The sequence below is a fragment of the Cryptomeria japonica genome, chromosome 2, assembly GCF_030272615.1.
Source record: "Cryptomeria japonica chromosome 2, Sugi_1.0, whole genome shotgun sequence".
Lineage (NCBI taxonomy): Eukaryota > Viridiplantae > Streptophyta > Pinopsida > Cupressales > Cupressaceae > Cryptomeria > Cryptomeria japonica.
In genome coordinates, this window is record NC_081406.1 from 669,198,506 (window position 1) to 669,216,822 (window position 18,317).

Here is an 18,317-nt window from a genome sequence, read left to right on the forward strand (position 1 = left end):
TGCTACTGCTTCAGGAGTTTACATTCAACATTATTGTAAGACCCGGGAAGAGCCATGTGATAGCTAACTAGCTATCGAGAATCCAATCAGGAGAACCAGCCGAAGGAGTGAATGAAGATTTTCCAGACGCTCACTTATTTTGCATCGCCGTTCTCCCCGCCTAGTACACAAGCGTGGGGGAATACTTGTCGACATCACGGTTTCCGAGGGAGATGCCACCAGGAGAAAGAAGGAAACTGGTATTGAGGAGCAGAACATTCCAACTCATTAATGGCCTCTTGTACAAAATGGGACCCGACCAGGTCCTACGGCGATGCGTCCTGGAAGAGGAAATTCAGGGTGTCCTAAGGGAAGCACATGAAGGGCCGGCAGGTGGACACATGGGGCCCGACACCACGGCCAGGAAAGTTTTGTTGGCAGGACTGTGGTGGCCGACACTACATAATGATGCCAGAGAGTGGGTGACGAGCTGTGATACATGCCAACAGGTCGGACGGCCATTGAAGAGGGATTTTATGCCCCTCGACCCATCGAATGCCCAGGAACTGTTTGAGAGATGGGGATTGGGTTTCATCAGACCATTAAAACCAAGTAGAGCCCGACGGTGCAGATACATTGTAATGGCGACAGAATACTTGACCAAGTGGGTCGAGGCACGGGCTTTGCCGGACAACTCAGCAGTCAATACAGCAAAATTTATCTATGAACAAATCATTACGCGGTATGGGATTCCAATCCAACTGACGAGTGACAGAGGAGGACATTTTGTAAATCATATAATCCGGTTGCTAACAACGGAGTTCAAAATCTTCCACTCCTTATCAAGCCCCTACTATCCGCAGGCGAACGGGCAGGCCGAGGCGACCAATAAATTAATCGTGTCGGTGATTTATAAGTCTTGCGGAGTGGAGAAGGATGATTGGGAGGAGCGCCTACCGTCGGTACTTTGGGCATACCAAACGACTTATAAGGTAACTACAGGACAGACTCCCTTCCAGCTAATGTATGGACAAGAAGCCGTGGTGCCAATTGAATTCATGGTGCCAAGTCTCCAAATCGCCATCGATAATTGACTTGGCGACATGGAAAGCCTGAGAGAGAGACTGTACACTTTGAACAAATTGGACAAGCGACGGATGATGGCTCAGTGGGCGACAGAGACGGCACAGCAAAGGCGGAAGAGTTGGCACGACAAGCATTTGCAAAGAATGCAGTTTACCCCAAGGCAACTTGTATTAAAGTTTAATGGGCGCAACGAGATCAAGCCCGGAAAATCCAAGGTAAAGTGGCTGGGCCCTTTCAAAGTTCGCGAGATCGGCGCGAACGGGGCGATCAAGCTATGGACACTAGACGGACAGGAGCTGCAGGACACAGTGAATGGCTCTAAATTGAAGGTGTACCATGAGCGAGAAGGACCCAGCCAGCAGCACAAGTAAGAAACAATAAATTTTAAAAAAAAAAAAAGGAAATTTTACAAGTTGGAAAAATTTAAAAGAATGTTTTTTAAGGGTTTTTTTTAAGTGCCGAAGAATTAAGGGGGACTCGTTCATAGTAAGTCCGTACGAAACTGAAAGACAGAGATCCATATGGATTCCACAAGTAAAAGAAATACCGTACGGTCAATAAATAACACTCCACGGATCTCAGAAGAAAAATTCGTACGGAAATTACAGTACGAGAAGGAGTGCCAACAAAGGAAAGAATCCATACGTTTTATAGGCAGAGGCCCATACATATCAAGGAAAAGCGAATTCCGTACGGAATCTGGTACAACGGGGAGACAAACCTTCCGTACAAAAATCAAAAACAATGAAGGGAAAAGTCCGCACGAAATTAAAGTGGCAAGGAGAGGAACAAGACCATACAGAATTTTTTGGCGACAGTGCCAAAGATTTCTGTACGGAAAGTGGAGAACCGAAATTCCATACGGAATTCAGATGCAAAGTTTGTACGACCTTCGCCAGTAACCAGATTTGGCGTGACAAATTCCGTACAAACCAAGGGGCTGCCAGAGTCAAGAAAAAGTCCGTACGGATTCAGGGGTACCAAAGGAAAACAAATTTTCCGAGAAGTAAAATACTGGTGATACTGACCACAGAAGCAGACTAAAAGTTGAAGCATACAAGGCACACAGGGCCAAGTTGTACGGACGCAAGGGGATTGCAGCAAGTACCATTGAGACAAGGGGAATAAGAGATCGCAATCGGAAGAAAGAACATGTGAAGGTGCCTAGGAGAGGAAAGTTATAAGTTTGGTAGAAAAAAAAAAAAATCATTTGATGGCGTCTAGCACCAGGCAGTTGAAAAAACTGGATTGGAGGAGACTACAGGATTCAGAGAAGACAACCAGGAAACCGTCTACAGACTGTCCTATGGATAAAGGGAAGGTTGTTGTACCAGATACAGGCAAGAAAGAAAGGCATCCGAAAGTCACAGCGGACACAATCACTTTCGAGGGGTTGAATGGCAATGTGTGCAGGCAATGGTGGTTGGAGGCGCAGACTCCAGATGACATTTTGGTGAAAACACAGTTAGGAAGGGCACGGGTGCATTGGTTCATTCAGATGCCGATATTCGCCATTCAGGATTTTGAGCCTTGCCTGCGCATGCTGATAAAATCGTACAATGATGAGTTGCGCACCTCCTCGTTCAAGTACCAGCACACAGATGTCACCGTGTCTTTTGCTCCGGATGACTTTGCCAGGGTTTTTGGCATTCCTGACGAAGGGAAGAAGGTGGACAAGCATGCGATGAAGATGTCTGCCAAGAGGAAAAATCAGCTGCTACAGAAAATATGTCGGGATAACCTGACCAGAGCAGAGTGGGACAGGATTACGGCACCCAATGGGCGAGGACTGAAAAAATCTTACATAGTACCTGGGGCATGGCAGTGCTTGCTCGACTTGATGAAGAGTCGTCTCACAGGAGCGAGTAGGGCCTCCGACACAGCCGTGCCGATGATTGCATTGATGAACGGGCTCCGAAATGGGATGGTGTACAACTGGGCTACTGTGTTATCAGACTGCATTCATGAGTTCCTCACACTAAAGCACAAGGCATTCTATATGCCCCACCACGCCATTGGGTTATTCCTGAACGCAGTTCGTATACAGGTGCCGGAAGAAAGGCGAGGGTGGCAGTTGCGGGACAGCATTGACCCTACCGCGCCCTCCATTTTTTACTAGACTCATTTGGATACACACATAGGGGATGCACCATCCAGCAGGAAGCGGAAGCCCCAGATTCAAGTAGTCTCTGCTAGCGAGTCGGATTCGGCCACCGAGAGTAGTTCAGGGGCGGAGTCGAAGGAGACATCTTCTCGATGTTCGGGTGGTGATACCGGATTTCGCCTCTCACACATGGAGGTACCGTATCCAAAGTTGGGTACGAAAGAAGGCGTAGGTGGTACAATTGCCCTCGGCCAGATACCGAAGGGGACACGGGGACTGCCAAGAGGAAGAGTGGTCTGACCTATAGGTGTTCAGACAGGGAGGCTAGTATATGCACCCGCTGTGTTGACTACAGATGGGACCGTGACACCATTACTGGCAGCAAGAATGACAGTGGGAGCCATATCAGCAATCCCTGTGTCGGGGTTTGGCCAGCTGCATCCTCGTCCCTCCCTCGAGCAGATTTCATAGGTCCCTAGCAGCAGTGTAGTTCAGCCGAGGGACACAGCCCTTATTCGAACAGAGCCAGTGGTACAGCCGATGGAGGGTGGAGGTGGAGAGATCAGGTTAGACAGGGGTGACGTTGAGGGAGAAGATATAGACTCATGGTTGGAGTAGTACTCAGCGCCATCGAGAGCCCCAGTAGGACCCCTGCCTGCCAAACCTCACCATCAGGAGGTGGTTGATTTAGAGGGAAGTGACTCTCCTCATGAGATGCGTGCACAGGGGGAACCTGCGGACCTACTCCAGCACTTGGGTGGTGTGGAGGATACGGTGCCACAGGTAGACATTTCGATGCCTGGTTCTACAGAGAACCGGCCCACTGCCTTGACTTAGTTTTTGGCAGTAGTAGAGAGTGAGGCACGCAAACTTTTGGCCTTGACGGAGGAAGGGACCCTAGGGCAGCCAGCGTTGGAGGGTCTCCTAGCATTTGCTAATGGAGGAGTTGCTGAGGCGTTTCAGCGGTGCTTTGTTGACAGAGGATGGCCTCGCGTGGATCTTCCTATGATGTTGGAGGAGTGGCAGCACCCTAGACAGACTGGAGAGAGTTAGGTGCAGAGCCTACTCAGGAGGATCAAGCAGGCCATACGGGATAGTCATTTGGCACATCATCATGCTCAGCAGGAGGTAGATATCACTAGGGAGACACTGGAGTTGGAGTTGGCTCAGCAAAAAGCCCGGATAGGGAGTATGGAGGAGGAGTTGGCTCGTGTCCGCGCCGAGTTAGCAGTAACCTCAGCCGCACGGGTGGCAGATAGGGCTTTGTTGGAGTCCAGTCTAAGTAGTACGAGGGCAGAGCTGGATAAGAAGCATACCGAGCTGATGGAGGCCGTATTCAGAGTGCAACGGTCTCGGGAGCGCCAGCTGCTGGCTGAGAGGGATCTTCGCCACCGCACAGAGCAGGTGTTGCAGCTCCGGGAGCAGTTGGCCTCTTCCTCATCCACGGGACCATCAAGGACAGTATCTCTACCCCAATCCCAGTGATTTGTTGTTTTGGGGTTTCAATTTTGCTTGTACATCATTCCCATTTTGGTTGTCTGTCGCCCGGAGACGACTTTTCTTTTTGGGGGGGATGATGTTGTCGGGTAATTAAGCATTAAGGTAAATTGTGTTAGCGTCGGCAATTAACCCGTCGATTGTCGGCAGTTGGTACCGGGTAACTGACCAAACTCCTTTATATTGTATCTGTTTCTAGTCTTTGGACAGGCTATTGTAGTCGAACATATTGCTATCATTGTATGTACTGGCTTACCATGAATCAATAGAACACTTGTGAGTTCCATATATTCTGTGTACTTCTGTCATTTATGCAATGTCTTAACCTGACACCCTACGGGGAAAACACACTCTACTATCCCCAAAGAGAAAATCAATGTAATTAGGAGCTTCGTATTCGTACAATGCAATGAATGGTAACATCATAATAAACATGTGATACATAGAATTATAACAATACTCACCAAGGTGCAAGCATTTCACCCATGCTCTCTGCTGCCCTGAGATGTAATTTTTGAGATACCCTTCCACCCATTTATTCACTATCTCTATCTGCCCATCTATGGATGGTAGCTAGTGCTGGGAATGAGCTCAGTCCTACTCAACCTGAAAAGTTCCTGCCAAAAGAGGCTTAGGAATTTGTTGTCCCTATCATTGACCATACTCTTGGGCATCCCATGAAGTCTACAAATCTCCCTGAAGAACAAATCAGCTACCTTACCATTGTGTATGTTGTAGAAATGGCAAAGAAATGAAATTAATCTGTCCACAACAACATATATGCAGTCCTTACCTTGTACCCTAGGTAGCCCAGTGATGAAGTCCATGGAGATGCATTTCCACTTCTCATTCGAAATGGGTAGGGGTTATACCAAACCATCTAGATAAGTATGTTCATTATTGTTCTAATAGAACATTAGACCAAAGAAACGGGACTTGGGACTCGGACCCAACTCGGCGATGCCTACTCATCTCGGGACTCGGAGTCGAAACTCGGCGCAGACTCGATTGGACTCAGCAAAGTGAAAAACTCAAGAAATTTAGAGATTTTTAAAGATTTTGGACCCCAGTCTATGTCTAGTCGAGTCTGGCTGAGTCTAGCGAGTTTGGCCAAGTCCAGGCTAGTTTGGACCCCAGACTCGGCCGAGTCCAAGTCCGAGTCCACTGGACTCAGCCAACATGACTCAACTCGGAAATCACCCAAACTCGGCGATTTTAGGCGATTCTCATTTCTCTGCATGAGACACTCTCGAACATACTTAAGGACCTCATTTTTAAGTCCTTTCCATGTGAACCTTTCCTTCATTTGTAAGTCAATTTTAAGGATCTCAAAATTATGTTTCCTTCATTGATGATGTCTCAAGATATAATTGGATTTATTTTATGCATTCAAAACCTGAAGTTTTCACTAAGTTTAAGGACTTTAAGGCCTTAGTTGAAAAGCAATCAAATTAGAAGATGAAAGTATTGAGATCTGACAAAGAGGGTGAATATTGCTCAAAGGAATTTATTGTTAGGCAAAAGACTACACCTTACACTCCCCAACAAAATGGGATAACAAAAAGAACGAACTGTCCATTAATCGAAAGAGCTAGGAGCATGTTAAGTAGTGTTAAGTTAGATAAATGCTTTTGGGCAAAATCTATTGGTGTTGCTTGTTATTTAATTAATAGGTCTCCTTGTTCAGCTCTTATTGATAAAACTCCTTATGAAGTATTGAGGGGTAAAAAGCGTTCAGTTTCACATTTAAGGGGTTGTGAGGCTTATATTCATGTGCCTCAAGAGAAGGAATATAAATTAGATCCAAAATATCATAAATGCATCTTTGTGGGTTATGGTGAGAATGTAAAAGGTTATAAGCTTTGGAATCCTCTAACACATAAAATGATATTTTCTACGGATATGATTTTCAGGGAATTTAGAGATTACTCGGGTGAAAAACAACCAAAGGAAAAGGCAAAGATAGTACACTTCAAAACTAAGATTGAGAAGCAAGAAGATGCACATGTGGAAAAGCAATTAGATGGATCAAAAGATTAAGAAGAAGAAAAAAGTTCAGAGAGTTCGGATGATGTGCAAGATGAACGCACAAAGGAAGAAGAACAAGTAGAGCCTGTTACTCCTATCTTGAGGATGTCCACAGGGCCACAGAATCCAATTGACAGGCATAGTCCATTAGATTTTTGTTGTAAATTTTCTTTATTGAGAACTGATGATGAACCTAGATCTTTTAGGAAGGCTCTCTTTTCCGAGGAAAGTGAGTCTTGGATGCAAGCCATGCAAGAGGAGAGATGAACTTGGATAGGTGTGACACTTGGGATCTTGTTAGTTTGCCCAAAGGAAGCCCATTGGATGCAAGTGGGTATTTAAGAAGTTTGGTGTAGACGGTTTGTTAGAACGTACAATGCCAAAATGGTGGCCAAGGGCTACTCCCAAAGAAAGGGAGTTGATTTTGGTAAAATTTTCTATCTTGTTGCTAACTTAACCTCTATTAGACTCTTATTATCTATTGTTGTTGCTTTGTGATTTTGAGATAGAGAAAATGGATGTTTAAACTATTTTCTTGCATGGGGATTTTGAAGAAGATATTTAATGTGATAGTCTAACGGATTTGTTGTGAAAGGAAAAGAACAATTGGTTTGCTAGTTAAAATGGTCATTGCATGGTCTGAAAGTCACGCAAGTTGTTGTACCAGAAGTTTGATGCCTTTGCATTAAATTTGGGTTATGTTAGAAGCGAAGAGGATCACTGTGTCTATATTAAGGTTATTTATGATCAAATACTGATTATTGTCTTGTATGTTGATGACATGTTGTTTATTGGTAACAACAAGGCGATGATTAAGGAGCTCCAAACTCATCTTTCTAGCAAATTTGATATGAAGGACTTGGGTGCTGCTAAATATATTCTTGGGATGGAGACCAGAAAGGATTGGGTTCGCAAAAAGTTTTGGTTAGGTCAAAGTAAGTATGTTGATACCATTTTACGAAGGTTTAAAATGCAGGACTGTAAACCAATAAATATTTCATTTCCAATTGTTACTAAGTTGAGTTTAGACATGTGTCCTAATTCTAATGATGATATTGAGGAGATGTCTAATGTTCCTTATACTAGTGTCATTGGTAGTTTAATGTATGCAAAGGTTTATATTAGCCCAATATAGCCCAAGGAGCGGGAGTTCTAAGCAGGTTTAAGTACTTGCGAGGTACTTCTAGTTACCATTCAATTTATCATAGTACTGATGATGTGGATAAGTCATTAGACATAGAAGGTTTTGTTGATGCAGATTGGGCAAGTGACTTGGATAGTCAAAGGTCCATTAGTAGCTATGTGTTTACTTTGTTTGGAGGAGCAATGAGTTGGATGAGTAAGAGACAACCTACAATTGCATTGTCGACAATTGAAGCAAAGTATATTGCTGCTACACATGCCTTTAAGGAGGTGGCTTGGTTACAAAGACTTGGTAATGGTATTGGTTTTGTTTGCAAGATAGTGAGGATTGGATGTGATAGTCAAAGTGCCATATGTTTTGCCATAAATCCTATGTATCATGCTCACACTAAGCATGTTGATGTTCAATATCACTTTGTTCAAGAAATGGTTGAGAATGGATGGTTCTTGATTGAAAAAGTTGATACTTGAGATAATGTTGTAGATTCTCTTATGAAGCCAATAACCATGAATAAGATCTTTTGGTGCAAGATGGCCATATGCCTTGATCACTATACTTAATTTTATGTTTATGTATCTCTATGGGTGAATTTACAATGTATGATATCAAGTGTGAGAATGTAAGGGTTTAGCTGCCATCAACCTTGTAAATCCTTTAATTATTTGTTCCCCTAATGTCATTTTTAATTTACCCATAAGAGGTGAAACCATTTAATCAATAATGGTAAAACTGTAAAAGAGCTCATGTAAAGACACGAAGTTACAGTTACCATTTCGACTTTAGGAAAAGGACAAAATAGCTAGGCATTCCCTTTGGAATTTTCCATTTTAGGTTGTTAGAGGCGTGTAAGGAGTTGTAAGTGCATGTATGATAGTTATGACAGATGTCATAGGTTATAATGAATCACTATGATTGCATTTATGATACAAGACTACTATATCTTATGACAACTGTAAGAGCATCTATAAGTGGCTATTTTGGGTACATGCATGATTCCAAGAAGGTAGGTGGGGATTTTTTAGATGGTTTTACTGCCTTTGTAATGTGATACCATAGTGGTATTCACTCCCAAAATTTTCTATAAATTAGGGCCTTGAACTAGTGGTTTGTATCAAGTTTTGTTCAGTTGTGCGAGTAATGGGGTGCTGCCAGATTCTACAAAGTTCTTCAGAGAAGTGTATTGTTGTTGTAATCTCTCTTTGGATTAGTAATATACTTGCCTCTCTTTCTGCGGTGGAGATTTTTCCCTTAGAGGTTCTCCACATATCTCTGGTGTTAACTGTGTTATGGTTCTCTCTTTCTTTCTTTGATTTTGCAATCACATTATTTAAGGCTTAATCATTCAGATTCAGATTGGCACGTACTTAGTTTAAGTTCATATTGCAAGATTTCTTCACCTTGTTAATCAACACATGTTTGGCGCCTGGAAGAGTTGGTTTGGGTTTGGAGCTGATTAATGCATAGGTCTGAGCATTCCCTTGAAGCCTTGGTTTGTGTTGAAAAGGATGTTGTCTTTATCGTTGCCATTGGGGAACCTTTTCAATCAAAGAAGGGCCTTATTTGCTGTTGTTGACTCTCCCAAATCCTGAGTCTTGCTACATGTCTGCAACCTTCCAATATCAGTGTGTATTTGAGGTAGTTGATGTTCTTTAAATTGTTGGTTGAATGTAGAATCATTTTATGTTGATGTTTTCAACTTTGGCAAATGTCGATATTCCAAATTCATTGTCAATACCATTATGAATGAATGTAAAAACATTGATCAGACCTTATCAGCAAATAAAATCAGTCTGTGTTATCAAAAAATATTCTCTGTTTGGGCAAACATATTTCAAGAAAAATTCAGGGGGTATACACTACACGTTGGATATATTACAACTTATACTGGGCCCTTATACCCTTATACATATTTCTAATTCAAATTTCAGATCAAGTTAGTATTTAAAGCCACTAAGTAATTCCACAAATTGAAAATAATCCTCTAAAAATTTTGTACAGATTTGGTTTTCCTTCACTCTTACTTCCTTTTATTAATACATTCTTGGAAAACTCAATACATTATCGACGAAGCAAAAAGTTAACCTTTTCTCGAAACTTTCTTCAATTTCACAAAGAGAACCAATCTTTGTAGTGATATATTTACTATTGTAACCAGTAAGGGAGCTCTACGTAGTAGATGGAGATTACCTAGCTGCCGAAAGCATGGTTATGGTGGCTATCATGGACACACTGTGCAATATATAAGGGAAAGAAGAGATAACTGACCAGATCTTCTGGATTCAGCATTAGAGATGATTGGAGTCAGTTACAAGCTGAATTCATTTTCATTTTACTGTCGATCTCTCTTAACACGGACCTCTTCTAGGGGATTCTTGGATGGTCAAGGACAGCAGCAAGTATCTATGGCAAATAATTCTGTGGGCAGCAATCAGTCTTTTTTTGGAGAACAAGATGCAAAGCAACTTTTCAAGAAGATATTGCCCCTCAATTTGGGGAAGCTAAGAGTGATTAGAAAAGATTTGACTTTTACTATGCAAGCTGAGTTTGAGTGGTTTGCAAAGTAAACTATTTTCCCCATTGGCATACAGGCCTGGGTACTTTCTTTTCTTGCCTATATAGGGAGATTTTTTCCTTGTATCTAATGATTGGCTGATGCGTCATTTTACTCTTTGGAATAATATAAGATGCAATTTTTTTAAAAGCAAAAAACTGTACTACGTAGAGGCCCTATGTATCTCTTACTTAAAGTTCATAATAGAAACTACTGACTATTGACAACCACATATAAGAATAGGACTAGCCAAATAAATAAGAAAGTAGAAGAGGGGACAACAATAAAGTCTAAAAGACCTTTATGTTCGGGTTCTCTTTATTCAGGTACTTGATCACCCAAGCTTGATTGGATTACATACTAAAACTGGAAAAACAAGATGCAATGCAACAACCAAACAATAAAATATGTCAAGAGCCCCAGGTACTAGCTGAAAGCAAATTCCCTCTCTGCTCAGAGAAGTTACAATGTTTATATAATTATGTCTCTTCTTTCCTGTCTTTATTGAAGTATGTCCAGTTGTAGCATTTTCATAAAAGACACACACTACCACGTGTATGTGTGCATGAATGGCTTAAGTCAAATCAAATAGCACTGCTTCATGCTACCATATCTAAACTATCTTTGAGTGGTAGCCACACTGGACTCAAGTAATAGAGGCTTACAGAATGATTGCATGCATCGATACAAAAATATGAAGTTTTATAGTATAAACAAATTAAGGGGATATAAAAAGACATGAAATATGCTAAATTTGATGTCTGAAACAGAGCTAACTTTCATTTCAATAATTTCAATCTGCTTTTACATATAAGGTACCAACAAGAGGTAATTGTACAAATATACGTTTATGGATTTTCACTGTGCAGTCAAATGACGTTTTGGATGATAGTATGTCAACAAATGTAAGGACTGAACTGCACAGAAGGTAATAAGCTTCACTGTGATGCTAGGCATATATTTGTATTAACATAATGTAATATTTCTCAAGCAACATTAGTGACCGGGAAAGTAATAATTATTAGTCCAATTGCTCATGGTATGAGCGACCTGAGGTTTTAAAGATATAGATAAAGACTCTAAATTGAGAACTAAACATTTCCTAGAAGCAACTATTAATGGCAAACAAAGAAACATAACAAGCAACAAATTAAAAGTTCTTAGCATCATGTGCCACAAGTTAATTTTTAAGTGTAGTTTGATTTAGAATTTACTTACTGATCCTACTGCAGTACCAGATCCCAACACAATGTCCCTTCGACTGTAATCTGCTTGTTCTGAGAATGACACCTTGACATTTTGGCGACAAGCTTGATCCTGATACTGAAGCCACTAGATTATCAATAACGCATCACAAATTGAAAAATCAATTCAATAAATTTAAACGTCATAAAAAAAAAAATTTAATTAAATATGAAAAATTCATATGAATATAGAAATAAGGTGCAAAGCAGCTGAGAAGAGGCAGCTTATTAAAGAAATATTGTAATAGTTAGCTTATAATGGTCATTTAAGTCATTTAGTTAGCTTTTAGTAACTTTCTGTTTTGTAAGTCAATTAGTATTTAGAATCTTTCTATTATGTCTTTAGTTCTGGATCATTTCCGTTATGGAATGATCTTCTCTAATTCCTTATATAAAGAGTATTCATCTCCTTTGTTAATAGAACTGTAGAAACAATGGTGCCATTGAGATTAGATCATGAGTTCTGTGAATGTGTCCATTCAATACAAAACTACCACAATCATATCAGAAATCTTTAAAATTAGAAATAAAGAGAATCTCAGTCATCTACATTAGCCAACAAGCATGTAACTAATACTGTTTCAGATAAATTACCAGACAGAGAACAACAAACCAAAGATAGAAAGTCATTCCTGATAGGGCACTGCCCTTAGATTGTCTTTAGAATTGTTGGGAAAGAAATTAATATTTGAATTCTTTACCTCTGGAAAGCAGCTTCTGAGGAATTGCCAAAAAAGCTTATTTGATTTTATCTGTTTTTATATGGCCACTCTTACTTCTGAGAAGCAACTCCTGAGGAATTGCCAGAAAATCTTATTTGAAATTATCAGTATTTGCATGGCCACATGGCCATCCTTACTCTTTAAAACAGAAATTTCAAGCTGTTGGACCATAATGTCTTCCTTCGTACCTTTACATGGCCCAAGAAATAGAGTTTCAGGTCTATTCAATATTTTGTCATTACTTTGACTCCTGGATCTTCCCAAATGTTGCTCACAGGTCAAAAGCAGGCCTCAAACCATGGTTCTAACTTCTTACGCCATCTCTGTTATATGGTAAATATCAATTTTGTCCAAACCACCTATATCTAGCATACGTTTTATTCAGCATAGTCTTATCACTACCTAACACAAAATCCCTGGTACCAAAAATTTTCTTGTCCATGAGTGTGAAGAGGTCGTTTCAAGCAATAGGATTACAAAAGTTAAAGGAAACTTCTAGACTCCCAAAGACATCTCATCATAGGAGGATTTGTTCTAATTCTCTAGACTTCAATAATCCATCTGATGAGCAACACATGATTTGGAACAGAAAAAGAAGTTTATTTCTTGTCCTTAGGTACCATTTGGTGCATGCATGTTAAACCATTTCAATTTGGTGTGAATCATTACCAGCTTTCTGTTTCAATTTCCATGTCATAAGGATTTATGTCCATGTACTAGAAATTTAATGGTGAAGTACTTCCTAGTTCCTTCCATCTTTCCACCCATTTAAGAGTATGTTGCATCCAAACTTGTGCGACTACTTCTTATATTCTTTAAAAGTTAATTTTGTATCTGTGATAGCATTCTAGAGCAACTATCCACTTAAATTATGTGAAGAGGGCACCTTGTACCCTTTCCCTACAACTATCAATGTCATAACCAAATATTTTCAATATGATCACTTCACCACATTGAAAGGAAGGTCGTTGTAGTACTATAGATTAACACTTGTAAGCCTTAATTGCTTCCTCATGCATTTCCTTATTTCACGCTATACCTTGAAGTGAAGGTTGTTCTCCAAGTGTATTTCGAGGTACTAACAAAGTCTTTGACTAAGCTCTACTCAAGCCGGATGACGTGGATATGTCATGAATGCATAAACCACAACTAGAGCCCACAATCTAAATCATATCCAAAAAAAAAAATTTGTGGCAAGTTGAGACTAATGGCTGTTGCTATAGTTGTGTTTGCACTCGTCCTCTTTAATTTCTTTTGATGCCACAATACAAGGGTTGCTTGATCTCCCATTGTGTCTCATCTATGGCATTAGGACTCGACCTAATGCTGCAACAAGAATATGTGGGAGATGGTGTTTGAGGCAATCACTACCTCTAGAAACCTTCTTCCAACAAAAGTTGCCAATGATAGTCCTAGTGCGCCATGCTTCTAAGAATGTACTTATGAACTTTAATAACAACTAGGCTTCCACCTGCTAAGGTTGATTACACTAACCTAACATTCATATTAAAAAAAATGCAACATATTTAAGTAGAAAAAAATAGCATTTAAAATTTTAAAAAGAAAAATCTGTATCCAAAACATAAAATAAAATTAATATAAAATGCATTTCTAACATAATTGAAAAGTTGTAATGTCCCCATCCTAGTCAGGGACAGTGGTTTGAGGAGTTAGCCTATTTTTGGACCCTTGTAGGCTAACAGGGTATGGATAAGGGGGTCAATGATGCAATATCTTGAAGGGTAGTCAATCTATTTGTTCTAGTTCAGTGTTGAGTTCAGTTCTGGTCTTCATTTCATCAATTTCTGACATCTTATGAGGATTATTTTTTAGGAAAAAAATGGTAAAAATACACATGGTCCTATTTTCACTGGCATGGTGAACTGTGGCCCCAACTTCTGACGGATTCAGTTTCTGAGCAATAATAAGGGAGATATGAATTTTTAAGTGGTTCTCGCAGGCAATTAATGTTTTAATGAAATATTAAAATAAAATCATAAAGTGCATCACTTAAATTTATTTAAGTGAGAATTTAATATATCCTAAGTTGGGCATCCCTTTTAGGGTTAAGTTGGGAACCCTAAAAGCAAGTTATAATTTTTAAAAACCTAATTGCCAAAAATCGTACCTTTTGGGTATTTAGGCAGCCAAGATGAAATTAGACCTCATTCATTGATATTGAGCATTTGACATTTCTTCTGAGCACTTGGCTATGGCAGCTAGGGTTTGGACCTGTTTTGGAAAACGTGCATTCTTCAGAATTCAGTAGCTTTGAGATTGTGAAAGATCAATCGAATTGTTGCAGCTTGGTTGGCTTCATTCAAAAGTCAAATTGGGGCAAATTTAGCTTCTTACAAGACAGATTTGTTGTAGGTTTTCTTTTGTTGTTATTGCTGATAATTTTATGTGGTTTGGAAGTCTCTTTTCCCAAACACACAGCTTCCTCATTTATTGGCGCCATCCTCTTACTGTTTGGGCATCTTATTATTAAATAATAGCAGATCTGATATGTTTTCAGAATAAAAATCAGAACTTTGTAAGTTGTTGGTTTGAATCTTTTAATTTCAATAAATTGGCTAAGGACCTAGGGGTATGCTTCTAAATTCTCCAATTCTTTGTTTCAGCTGATTAATTTCATGTATTCTTTCAATATATATTGAAAAATTAAGAAACTCCTTCTGCAACTTCTATCTATTTCTGAAAGGCCATCTCTAATAATAAAAAAAACAGAAAAAAATATTAAATTACAGCAGTTTGAAAAATTGAACCAGCAAGGGTTCATCTCAAAAGCGATAATATTAAATAATTGAAAAGAAATTAAATTCAAATCTTTCACAATGCTTGGAAAAGAAAACAGAAGGGAATAAAATAATAACATTAACCTTGTAAGCCCAAAATTGCAAAAGCATGCTCCTCAAAATTGTTTGAATTCACTCAAACAAACTTGCAATGGTTGTGTGAGGAAATGGCATGGGTGAAATTGCTTAAAAGGCCCATTTTTCTATTTTTCTCCATTGTCAGTTTCTTTTTAAGAAGCTAGCAAGTTCGCCTCACAGGACTCACCAAGTACTTGCAAGTAGTCATGGCAAGTTTGCACCAGAAATTCACAAAATCTTGTTTGTGGCGAGTGGTAAGTTTGTCTGCCAGTTACTCAGTTTCTAGAAACAGCTGCAAGTATTTGTAGATTCTGCACGCACTTGATGAGTTTTAAAACTACGATTGGGGAACTACCCCTTGCACTGTAGCCAAGGCTTCACCCTTCTTGCCTCCCCATTCCAAATCGTCTTATCTAGGCCAGTGGTTTGGCCACTTTGCTCTATTTGACATCGCTCGTAGAGTGGCACGAGGTAGTCTTCCTTAACGCCAGTTAGACAGCCTTCTGGTTGGTCACCGCCAAGTGGGCAACACACAGGTTGTTCACCACCTACTCAACAGCATGAATTGGCCCCTCCTAGAGGACTGAACAAATCCTGTCTCTGGCTCTTGCCATTTCACAGAAAACAGATATTTCTCAGACTCAAACTCAGCCTGAATCCCAAATTTGCAGACTTAAGAAGATGAAGACAATGCTCTCACTATTTGGGAGCCCTTTGATGATGGAAAAAACTTGCCTGACAATGGATGGAATGATTTGGAAGATGAGGACCCTCCTAGCTGAGGCTATATGGTACTAGCTGCTTAGTTTTGTTTATCATCTTTTACTGTTTTGTGATTTTGTAATTTTGTGAACAGTTGTTTCCCTTTTAGGACCATGTTTGGTGGTGACCGGATGTTTTCTTTCTGAACCCATGTAATACTTTATCTACTTCCTACATTTTATAGATGGTTTGATTTCATTTAAAAATATAATTAAAAGAAAATAACGAACATGTAATATGGAGTATTCGAGTAAGGGAAACACTGCATTCTCTGAAAGACTAGAATTGTGTAATCTAGATAATGAAATACATCTCACCCTCTATAATTTTGAAAAAAGAAAAACTAACAAATATATAATGTGGACTCTTAGGAGGGAAGGAAATAGTAACACGCAGTGTGGCTTGTTCCTATGCAAGCAAACACTAGATTTTTTTTTCAAAATGGAAATGGGCATTTAAATTATGACAAGAAAATTCTCAAATAACTTACTTGATTGGTAATGGCATTAAACCTTAGTGGGGAGTAATTCGGTGTTGAAATAAAGACTTTGGAGGAGAGCGGTGAGGGCTGCATTTGCAGAGAAAGGGGAGCTCCCATTGCCAGTGCCATCATTCCACCCTGTGATAGCAGTCGGAGTAGATTGTGTATAATGAAATTGAACGTTATCCATTCATGCCAACTAGACAGCCAGCTCGACCGAATGGTTTTCAGCCAAGGAACGTTGTTTTAACACTATAGGATCATGTTAGATATAGCTTTTACAATTAGGATAATCATTTTGAAGGAAACAGTTGCCGTTGTCCAGTTCATACAGGCAATGGAGGTTTCCCGATAGAATCGTTTCATTCATAAAATCCTAGTTTAAACAAATTAACAGTAATAATTAGAGAAGTATTTTAGGATTCAAAGTTAGTGTTAATAATTGCTTAAAGTATTAAAATAGATATGGAAAGTAGATAAATAAAATAATGATATTTAACTAGAAATTTGAGGCTGCGTCTATTTTGGCTCCAAAACGGACTTTTCGTATAGTGTGTTAGGGACAGGTTAGTCAATCGCAGCCGTTAATTGCAAAATCGATGGTGCAAAACGTGCAACTAACACACGTGTTAGTCAATCCATACTGTCGTTTTGGAGCCAGAATAGACACGTCCGAAATTTGATGTGTGTATATATATATAGAATCGTTTCATTTAAGAAAATTTTCAAAAATAAATAAATAAAATCCTAGTTTAAACAAATTAAACAGTAATAATTAGATAAGTATTTTAGGGAAGGAGGAACTGGATTCCCTAGTAACTCAAAAGATATAACAAGGGATGAAAGGAAAGCTAGTCCTTCCAAGGAGATTCCTCATAAGGAAATCAGGAAGGATGAAGAGAATGTATTTGAAGTTAAAACAGGCAATGGCTTTGAAGCTTTACAGATTCAAGAAGAAGAAAATGTAATTATAGAAGAAATTCTTGAAGACGGTGAGATTGGAGACACAAATGAATCACAATATGAAATTCCAAAAGAAACAGAACAGGAATGTAATAAAGTGTGTTCAAAGGACTCTGAAGCTCCAAATGTAATCTTTGAAGAAAAGACCCAGTTTAGATCGCCCCAGGTTAACCTTAACTCTCTATTCCAAAACTTTGGGACTGATTCGCCCACCTCATCTCAGCGAAAAGGAGAACCTTGGAATAGTAAAATGTCTGCATATAAAAATAAAGAAGATGAAGAGTTAATAGAAGTGGGAAAAAAGAAAAACAAGATAACAGGGTGTACTAATGGGGTTAAAACTAGAACCAAATCTAAGGTAGATATTGGACTTTCCAAATCTCCACAGGGGTGCAAAACTATGAAGTGGCACAGGGATCAGGAAAGCAAACAAAATATAGCTGATGGAAGGTAGCGAACCATTCAGGAATCCTACTCCCAGGCTTCCAAATGAAGGTAATCTCTTGGAACATTAGAGGCCTAAATGGTCTCCATACGCAGGATGTGCTCAAGAATTTTATTAGAGATCATAAGTCAGGCATTATCCTGGTTCAAGAAACTAAAATGAGTAAGGAAAAAGTAGAAAAATTAAAATTCTTTAAACTTGGAGGTGTGTGTGGCAGTAGTTCTAATGGAGCATCTGGTGGGGTTGCCATATTTTGGAATAAGAAAACTATTGATGGAGACCTGATTGATGAAGATGGTAATATCATTTCTATGAGAGTCAAATGCATTGTTGAAGGACAAGGCTGGGTGGTTACCAACATTTATGCCCCCAAGTCTAAAGTTGCTCGGAGCAAGTTTTGGGACAAAATCCAGCAAAAAAGAGGGACTTTTACCC

General features: G+C 39.6%; 1 protein-coding gene across 2 annotated transcripts in view; it reads right to left on the reverse strand.

The window, feature by feature from the left end:
* The window catches only part of LOC131034015 (thylakoid lumenal 29 kDa protein, chloroplastic), a 127,626-nt gene extending 110,884 nt beyond the window's left edge, over positions 1 to 16,742 (reverse strand). Inside the window, exons 1-2 of one of the 2 annotated variants that reach the window (XM_057965354.2) lie at positions 16,484 to 16,742; positions 11,608 to 11,706 (exon numbers count right to left, since the gene is read on the reverse strand). In XM_057965354.2, the coding sequence (XP_057821337.1) occupies positions 11,608 to 11,706; positions 16,484 to 16,606 (222 nt within the window). In that variant the 5' untranslated portion in view covers positions 16,607 to 16,742. Of the gene's footprint in view, positions 1 to 11,607; positions 11,713 to 16,483 lie in introns of both variants that reach the window. The other variant, XM_057965353.2, reaches the window with a different exon arrangement.
* Between the last annotated feature and the right edge of the window lie 1,575 nt (positions 16,743 to 18,317).